This window comes from Medicago sativa, chromosome 6 (genome assembly GCF_051527215.1).
Source record: "Medicago sativa cultivar Bolivia chromosome 6, Bolivia_mono, whole genome shotgun sequence".
NCBI lineage: Eukaryota > Viridiplantae > Streptophyta > Magnoliopsida > Fabales > Fabaceae > Medicago > Medicago sativa.
The window spans coordinates 2,529,165-2,539,080 of NC_140754.1; the positions used below are offsets into that span (position 1 = coordinate 2,529,165).

The following is a 9,916-nucleotide window of genomic DNA, read 5'->3' on the forward strand; positions in this document are numbered from 1 at the left end:
CCATAGCCATTTATTTTCCAACAACTGTTTCTTCCCATCTTATAAACCACGACTTTCAAAAGTAAAACGTTTTTTTGTTGTTGTTGATAATAATACAGTAAAACGTTATTTTCATAATAATGCCTTTTCTTTTGTCAAAAAATAATAATGTCTTTTTCAAGTGCAAGACACTTTGCACCAAATTAGTATACAAAGCAAAACAAAAATATATTTGTTAGCACAAAAAAGGGTTTTGTTGGTGTATGTGACAAGTCAATGCTAAATGTGTCGACATATATAAAAAGCTATAAATCAAACACAAATTGTTGATATATAGACCCCCAAAAGAAAATGAAATTGTTGAAGATCAAGAGAAAAAAAACTATAATAACAAGGGTTCACTTTGCCAAATGTACAATGGCATGTGCAAACAAAGATTTAAACATTTGCCTTTAAAAAAAAATTAAACATTTATCGATTGTCACCAAGTGGTGTGAACCAAATAGGCAAGAAAAAAAATATTTAATTAATGAATTAAATAATAATAATTGAATATTAAATATAAATGTACAGAGAATCCCCGATATATATTTTCCACCTTCTAGATATAACAGCCACTTTATTCTGTTATTATTGTTTCTCCATAAATAGAGTACCTCATAACATTTTAATGTTCATTGGGATCACCGAATCCCATATGTTCAGGGAAGAAAATTGGTTAGCTAGTAATTATCTCATTCTAGATGAATATCTGATTTTAATATGCAGGTCATTTAAATATCAAAATAGAAAATTCACATAAAAAAAAGAATAAAAATAATGATCGTGTCTAAAGTACAAAAAGAATTCAGTTCCTCAAAACCGAATTCATTAATGTTCGTGTCTAAAGTACAAAAAAGAATAAAAATAAACCAAAATTAGTTGGTTTGGTTGATAAAGAGTTGATTCATTTTCCTCAAAGAAGAACATAGTTCAACTTTTGTTGTCAATCTTAAAATTTAGTTGGTCAATGATCTATAAATATGAGGGTCAATAGTTTATGAGAGCCTTAAGTCTACCTTGACTCTGATGAACCTTTTGAACTGAATTTTCTACGGTTACATGGGGACTTTGTAACAAATATATGAACAGTCCGATCTTAAACTAAAGACCAAGATCTTCAATGACGTGAAATGTGTGCAATTCTTGTAGGCCTCCTCGAACTCTAGAGCACAACTCCTTTAAACTTTTTTTCTCAACATGCTCTAGTTACGAAGTTTTCCACTTGCGTGTAACAATGATAAATATGTACAAAATTTTCACCAACACTACTTGATTATATTCGCCACGTATGAGAAAAAGACTGAACCATTAATCATATGCTATAGAAGCTTATATCCTTTATTACATGGATCATACCCTTTAAATAAGTGAAGAATTCAAGATTCAAACTTTTTATCATCGACTCATTGTAACGTATCGTCTATAGCAAGCAACATATTACTTTTTAATGTTTTATTTATTGAAAAGGAAATACAAAGTGTCATGCCGTCATCCATGATATGATAGTATGATTATTTTAATTAGTAAAACTATAATGTATTTTTAATTGTATCACACGTTGGCTGCTCTTTCTAACTTCCTTCATACACTCAACCTCGTATACTATAAATACAACAAACCAACCAAGTCAAAATTTCATAAACAAAAAACAAAAACTCATCAAAACAAAACAAAAATGCAAAATCAACTTGAAAACGAAGAAACTTCAACAATGGACTCATTTTTGTGTCCAAGTTTCAGCACTTACTCTTCTAATAACGTAAACGACGTCGTTCAACAAGTCACTAATGAAAACGACATTTCAAACACTCAAAACGACAACGACGATTTCGAATTCGTCGCGTTTCAATATCACCGCCGCAACGACGTTTTCCCGATTTTCAACCACGACGGCGACGATAGAAGAAACTCCGACGCTGCGGAGATTTCAAATTCATTGAAGAATTTACTGATCGGAGATGAGAATCAACGAAATCGTGACGGCGGCGGAAGAAGAAGAAACTCTGATGCGGCTGAGATTTCGAATTCGTTAAAGAAACTGTTAATCGGAAATGAGAAAGAGGAACGGAATCGTGGACCTCCGCCGGAGGTGGAAGACGATCTGGATTCGATTCCGGCGGAGTCTTATTGTTTGTGGACACCAAATCCATCTCCTATAGCTTCTCCGATGAATTATCCGATCAGATTGAAGGAAAGCAGCTTAAATGGTTCGGAGAAATCGCCGATTGCTTCTCCGATGAATTCACTGTGCAAGTGCAAGAAAAGCAATTCAACTGGTTCATCTTCCAATTCTTCTTCATCTTCGCGATGGAAGTTTCTGAGCTTACTCCGGCGAAGCAAAAGCGACGGAAAAGAGTCGTTGAATTTGTTAACTCCGGCAAAAAAGGAGAATTTAAAGGTGAATAGTGATGGCAAAGGAAGCGGTGAGAAGAACGTTGCCGGAAAAAAGATTCCGGTGAAGGAGAAGAAAACTACGGCGAAGGTGTCGGCGATGGAAGTGTTTTATGGAAGAAAGAAAGAGACGAGGGTAAAATCGTATTTACCTTATAAGAAAGAGTTAATTGGGTTTAGTGTTGGTTTTAATGCTAATGTTGGAAGAGGTTTTCCTCTTCATGTTTGATTAATTTTAATTCAAATTTTAACTATTTCTAGGTTAGGACTATAGGTTAATTTTGAGGTTTTAATTTGTTATATAATTCAATTTTGGAGTAGGAAAAAGTTTGAATAGTTTTGTTTTTGGATTTTGATGTTAGATTTTCAGTAAATTTTATGATGTACAAGTGAGACAAATTTTACATCATGCAATATACTTGTTTCTACCATCACATCTTACCGTTGAATCAGATGCAATATGAAGAGTCTTAGGCTCTAAACGAACGAATAATTAGTTCGTAATATTAAATTAACATTATGATCGATGAGTGAAACATAATGTTTTTATGGTGCATAAGTGATACATGTCTTGCATCATGCAGATACTGTGCAAGACTTGCAATTGAATCAAATCAAATTTAATATGGTGTGTTTTATTGATCCAATAATTTGTGCGTAGTACAAAATTAACATTATGATCTACAGTGAACTTTAATGTTTCTGTCTGCTACAAACTGTGGGCATCTTTGATGTGTGTTTTTAAGGTGTTGTTTGGCTGCATAATGTGTTATCTTTTAAGGGTGGAGCTCATTCTGTTAAGGGCAAATTTTCTGATGTTTATACTTTTCAATTTGTGATGGGGTGAATTGAAGCTTTGTAACTAGTGTAGTAGTGTTTGGTGTAATCATGTGTGATCATTTTGTTGACTGTAACTTAGCAAACAATGACTCCCATAAGTTATTTGATTGCAATTACCTTGTCTCTCCGAATAGATAGTTTGGTGCAATTCGATCAATTTGAATCGCAGGCGTCAAATGACAACTTTTTACTCTTAGGCTGTTTTGTACAGAAGGCATAAAATGGTGTTTATGTGATTTAAATCGCTGTTTTGCTCTTTGATGAGGTAGGATGTTGTCTAGCAACGCATATACAATTTTTTTTATCTCTGAGTCAAACCAATACTTTATAAGTGATATATATATTTATACGAGGTGTCCATGATGTTGTCAATTTTTACTTGTTCAAATAACGTTTTTTTTCGAGGAGTCAGGTTGGAACTATTGTGGCGGGGATCATAATTTTGCTTGTCTTTCAAAACCATGGTGGTGGGATTCTTTATGCAGTAGTACTGGACTGGTCTTTGATTAGGGTGTGTGTATTGATTGTAATGTTATCACTTGTAAGTTCAATTTGTATTATTATCAGGTGCTTTAAATTGTTGTTGGTTCTATGAGGTAGGTTTTGGTGTTGTCTGCTTCTTGTAGTCTTGTCTCATTCATTGCATTTATTTGTTGCACCCACAAAGTATACATTATACTTGTGGTGTGAGCTAGGATTCTATTCATTTATTTTCTTAACTATTAAAGTTTTAAACATTTTGAGTTATATAAAAAAGATTTAGACTTGTTTCACGTCATATTTTTGCTTTTATATTTTAAAAACTACAGTGATTTAACGGATTTTTTTTTTGTGGTGGCCAAGGTTCGAACCCTGGACTTTGCATATTTTATGCATTGTCCATACCAACTGAACTATGCTCACAAGGACACAATGATTTAACGGATGTAAGCAATAGAAAATGGAGAGAATCTTAACTTTAATAATGGGTATCATTTTAATAATTTTGTTTTTCCCACTCCAAGAAATTTGTGGTTACTGCTCCATAAAAAAGGTGTGATAACATATAAAATAAAAATCTTTTTTCTTTAGCAAATAAAATAAAAATCTTTGGTAGTATTATCATTTTTTTTATGATACTTGAATATTTTCATTCATTTTAGATAATCCCTATGTCCCATATTAGATGACCTGGTTGACTCTGACACGCGTATCAATGCATATGTTTTATCTTTGATATCTTCAATTTTTTGACAAAATCTTTGATATCTTCAATTCTTTACTAAAAAAATTATGAAAATTTAATATTTTAAAAATGAGTCATGTTAACTTGTGTCCTAAGGGCACAAGTTAAGGAACTAAAAAAGGAAATGATAAATCAATTTTGTATTGGAAATATAAATTGTTTAACTTTTACAACAATGAATACACAAGTTCCAAGAAAATGTTTCCATCTTTAACTTTTTAACTTGTGCCTTAAGGGCACAAGTTAACATTTCCCTTTAAAAATATTCATCGAGACGAATCCAACAACATCTTACATGATACTATTATTTATCTTTGTGAATTAGTAGAAAAATATGGTCAAAGTATATTAAGTCAATAATGTATATTGTCAAATAGGTCATCTATTGAGGGACGGAGGGAGTAAGTCAAAGTAATGAATTGGGACCAAGAGAGAATAGACTCTAGAGCTAAGGAGGGAATTAATTAATGAAAAGCAAATGAAAAAGAGGGTAAAACTTTTGAATGTAGCTTGAAATGATGAAAATGTTGACTAAGAATATAATAAGCATTAGTATTTTCAATCAATATATCAATATATTAATACCTCATTTCTTTTTTCAGTTTTTTTGTTTAAAATTGTTTCCACCGATCAAATAAAACAAAAAAAAGTATTTATATTTTTGATAAATTTATTTATATGTTTTCAATATACCCTAGAATGATTATTATTAAAAAAACTACAATAATTAGTTAAATGAATGGTTAATGAAAATCGTCAATATAACATTTAACTTAGAAAATAATAGTTAAATAATAGCAACAAATGTTCTAAAAAACAGACACTTAAAAGAAAAATAGAGTAATAAATAAAAGATATTTTTTTAGGGAAAATAAAAGATATGTTAAAACTCATATTAGAGAAAAATAGAGTAAAACTCATACCACTATTAGAGATTGTTTTTTCACAATTTGTTGAGAATCATCCTTTCCAATTTCCATTTTTGGATTGACTAACCTTTGTGGTTTATTTACTTGCATTTTCTTGATAGCTAGAATCATCCCATCACCTATTGTTCAAGATAGTAATCCATCATAAAGAAATTTAACCTACCAATTAAAGTTCTTTGGATACAAATTGTGTAGTTTATTACATTTAACCATTCCTTCATCTAACGGAAGCTACATGATAATACCAATGGAGTATTAATGTATCAAAGGTTAATCTTGGTCACGATTCATTTTTACGGAAAATTCAAAAAGAATTACTAGATTTTTTCCGATTGGTGGATTAACCCAGTATCTTGTCTTCGAAATATTTGAATTTTGACCGTTTTATAATTGGTCGAGTAACCTTTCTGTTCTATTTAATGATTAAAAGAATTAAGTGCAAAAATATCTTTGCTTATAAAAAAAATGTATAAATAATATAAATATCATTCCATTATAGTATAAGGTGGCTCAAATAGGGCTAAGAAACGAATCAAAATATGTAACTAGATGAAGTTTCTTACTTTTGATTCCACAAACTCATGAGGCTCAGAGTGGGTTAGTAAGGGCAACGAACAACATGGGGCAAATCCAGCCATCTTATTACACTTATTGTACATTAATTAATATAATAAGAAAAATATAAAAGAGTGTCCTTAGGACATTTTTTTTTTTTGGTCAATGGACATTCTAATTTTGTCTTGAAAAATAGTGTATTCAACATAAAGCAACTTTTTGAAAGTTCAAAATATTTGTTATTTTCAATATAAATTTTTCATTTTCTAAACTTGCACTCTTAAGATACTTATTAACGGGATTCATATAAGAGGAATGATATTTTGACATCCAATTTTCAACAACCTTTTAGGGACAACCTTTTTTCTCCATTCTTATTGGACAATAACAATAGAGAGAGAAAAAGGAAGAGAGAGAATAAATGTATAATGAGAGTATGAAAGAGAGTTGTCACAAAAGTTGTTGAAAATTGGTTGTCAAAATATCATTCCTCTTCATATAATAATTATATGCGATGAGTTATGGGAAGAATAAAAGTTATACACAGCTATAATAACAGCTAGAGCACGTGACCCTATATTTATTGTTCTTTTGTTTGTTAATTTCGGACGGATACGGGTACTAATGGGTGCCTTGTTGCAGACTGAACCGATCCGTAAGATCCACTGTTAACCGAGTTTTTCTACTTTTTGTACCCGACCCCCCGAACCGACCCACCCGAAAGACAGAAAAAGGCCACGGTTTACTCGGTTTGCGGGCGGGCCGGATGTATCTGTCCACCCCTACTTGTGCCCTCAAGGGCACATGTTAAGGAACTTATTATAGAAATATACGTATCAAAAGTCGTGTAGTCAACTTCTTAAAAGTTAAATTATCATGTTTTCCAATACAAAGTTGCTCATTTTGGGTTCCTTAACATGTGCCTTTAGGATACAAGTTAACATAACCCTTTATTTAATTACTATTGTACTTATCCACAATTTTACCAAAATTTAAAACGAGGAGTTTATGCTCGTGTACATACAAAAAGAAGCCCCCTTTTCAAGAAGATTTGGGGTTGAACAATTTCTCTGTGATTATCATTGTTCATTGTTATGTGAGCAGGAAAATTCTACTATGGACACAAATATAAACAAATAGTGTTTGGGCACACATACATTAAAATATTTATTTAATAACAAAAAACAAATTGATAATAAAGTAATTTAATAGTTTGAGAAAAAGAGTTGTGATGTATGTGTGACCAAACACTATACATTTATGTTTGTGCCCATGTAAGAATACCTCATGTGATCATTACTTGCAGACGAGTGCATGGCTGCATCCACGTGCAGACTCCCACCATTAATATTTTATCATCATATAAAAGTTTATTTTTCTTACTAGAATTTAAGGTTGAACAAGTTTTTGGTTTTATAAATTTACCATTTTGTATTTTTAGTTCCTCTAAATTTTTTCTTTCAAACAATGATCTCTCTATTTATTTTATGATTTTAAAAGCTATTTTTTTTAGTGGTCGGAGTTTGAACCTCGGACCTTGCATATCTTATGCATTGTCCCAACCAACTGAGTTAAGCTCACGAAGACATGATTTAAAAACTTGAACATATTATTATTTTGAAAGGCGTCAAAATGGATGAAATATACTATATATCATTGTCATTTAAAATTACGTTTTAAGCCCTAGAATACATTTCGTTGGACCGGCCCTCGTCAAGAGTTACACAACATAATATATATGATTTTAAAATATGTTTATAAGTGGTTAAACTATCACTTCTTAAAAAAAGGGTGGTCTATCTCTTGTCCAAATTAAAAGGTCGACAATTTTTACCATAGAAATTATCTTGGCAAGAATTGAGCATTGTGTAGCCCAAATTCTAAGTCCTAAGACTTAATATTACTCCCTCCGTTTCAAAATGAGTGTCGTTTTAGGTGTTTACACACATATTAAGAAATGCAATGATTAAGAGAAACAGAATGATTATTTTACCAAATTATCCTTATTAACTATTGGTTGGTTTTAAAAGTAATACTTTGAAAGTAGTGTAACATAATATTAATTGAAGGGTACAATTGAAAAGAAAAAGTTATTATTGCATTGGAAACTGAAAGCGACACTCATTTTGAAACAATTTTTTTTGGCTAAAGCGACACTCATTTTGAAACGGAGGGAGTATCTTTTATGTGTTAATTAATTTCTTAACCGATGATAATAGTTTCAATATTTTAGTCAAACAAAATAAATAATAGTTTTTTCAACGGTGTTAAATCTTTCGAGGGCGAGTTATATCATCCACTAGGGTCCTATCAAAGATTGAAGGATTAGTCTATATGATTATGCGCAGAAAATATTCAGTTTACACACAAAAAATAATAGTTTTCATATTAACATTGCCAATGAAACTAAAAAGTCGTCAGCAGTTACCTAATACCTATAGGTGTGTGCGAGTGCAAATAAATTGATAGAGTAACATAATATCAATCAACCATAAAAATATATTTCATATTAACATCTGTAATGTGATTCAATAAGCACTGTCGTCACTTGAAATTATTTTAATAAAGATAGTTTAAGGTGCATATAATATAAATAAATAATCAACATGTCTGTGTCACGTCTCCTCTAAGTTTGTTGTCCAAGGAAAAAGGGTATTATTGAATTATTATTAATTTTCTTGCCAAGAACGTTGCATGATGGATTTTTGCTTCTAGAAAATATCCATGGTTTGGGCCATAAGAAATCAATATTCATCATTAATCTGTATTTACAATGAGTAAATGAAGACTAAAAATCAAACACTTTTTAATTGAAGCTGTCATGGAAAAAATGGTGGATTGGTAGTTAGTGGAAATTTCGTATATTTTATTTTTTCATCATTACATTCAGCCAAATTCTTTGGACTTACTTTCCGACTTGGGTGTTCTTAGTCACGGAGATTAATTGTTGAATGCAAATAATATTAAAGAATCTCTACATAATATTATTATATTATATTATACAATTAATAAAGGTTAATTGTGTTGATTGTATTGATCATTGCCAATAAAGGTTAATTGTAAATGTTGTTTTATTCGAGTTGCGTGACGAAACTCTTGTGGGAAGGTGCCATGAATTATGGAATGTGCTATACATTGTACGAAAACTAAGGCATAAAATCCACAAAAGAAATGATTTTGTTTTTTCTCTTGATTTATGTGTGTTGAGTATGTTCATATATACAGACTCTCAAAACTAGACATTTCCCTAACATAATTTCTTGGAAGCTGGGAAAAAGAAGGAGAAGGTTACTGAGAGAGAACCCACATTTATGAGTAAAGACTTCCATTTCGTGAAGTCTAGATTACAAACCACTTGATAGAAAAAAGAGGTTTATCTTTGAGTAAAAAAAAAAGGCACATCTTTGAAAATTATAGTCCATATTGTTTCATATGTAACTTTTCTGGAAGTGACATGGCTGCGAAAGTGATAATTAAGTGATGGTACGTGTAAGTGATGAAGAATTTGGATGTGTTTCAATATATTAAATTTTTATATTGGAACTTATACATTCTTACAAAATCAATTTATAAGATGAGAGATATGACTCTTTAAAAACTCTTTTCATTCTCTATCTTTATTCTATGTGATACTTATATTTTTCTCAATACACCCTGTCACATCCAACACTATTGAACGTGATACATTTATATAAATGTTGTGTCGTCTGAATCTATAAACTCTGATGCTATATTATGTTATTATATTAAAACTGATTTATCCTTACAACCCCGACTTTTAAGGTGAAAAATACCGTTCTTTATAAACTCTTTTCATACTATATCTTTATTCTACTCGGAATTTAAGTTTTTTTCCTCAATACATTGGATGTTTGTAATGTTTTTTAAATGTCAAATAATACTTATAAATAGATTTTTTAAATGTCAAAGATAGGACTGTTCCTCAATAGTCGAT

The 9,916-nt window shown here is 30.9% G+C and overlaps 1 protein-coding gene across 1 annotated transcript; it reads left to right on the forward strand.

Annotated features, from left to right (window-relative positions):
• Window positions 1-1,145: 1,145 nt before the first annotated feature.
• On the forward strand, window positions 1,146-2,843 carry LOC146912003 (uncharacterized). Its single transcript, XM_085718645.1, has one exon. The coding sequence runs from the start codon at window positions 1,697-1,699 to the stop codon at window positions 2,639-2,641; it is 945 nt and encodes a 314-aa protein (XP_085574771.1). The 5' UTR covers window positions 1,146-1,696; the 3' UTR covers window positions 2,642-2,843.
• The last annotated feature ends 7,073 nt before the right edge of the window (window positions 2,844-9,916 follow it).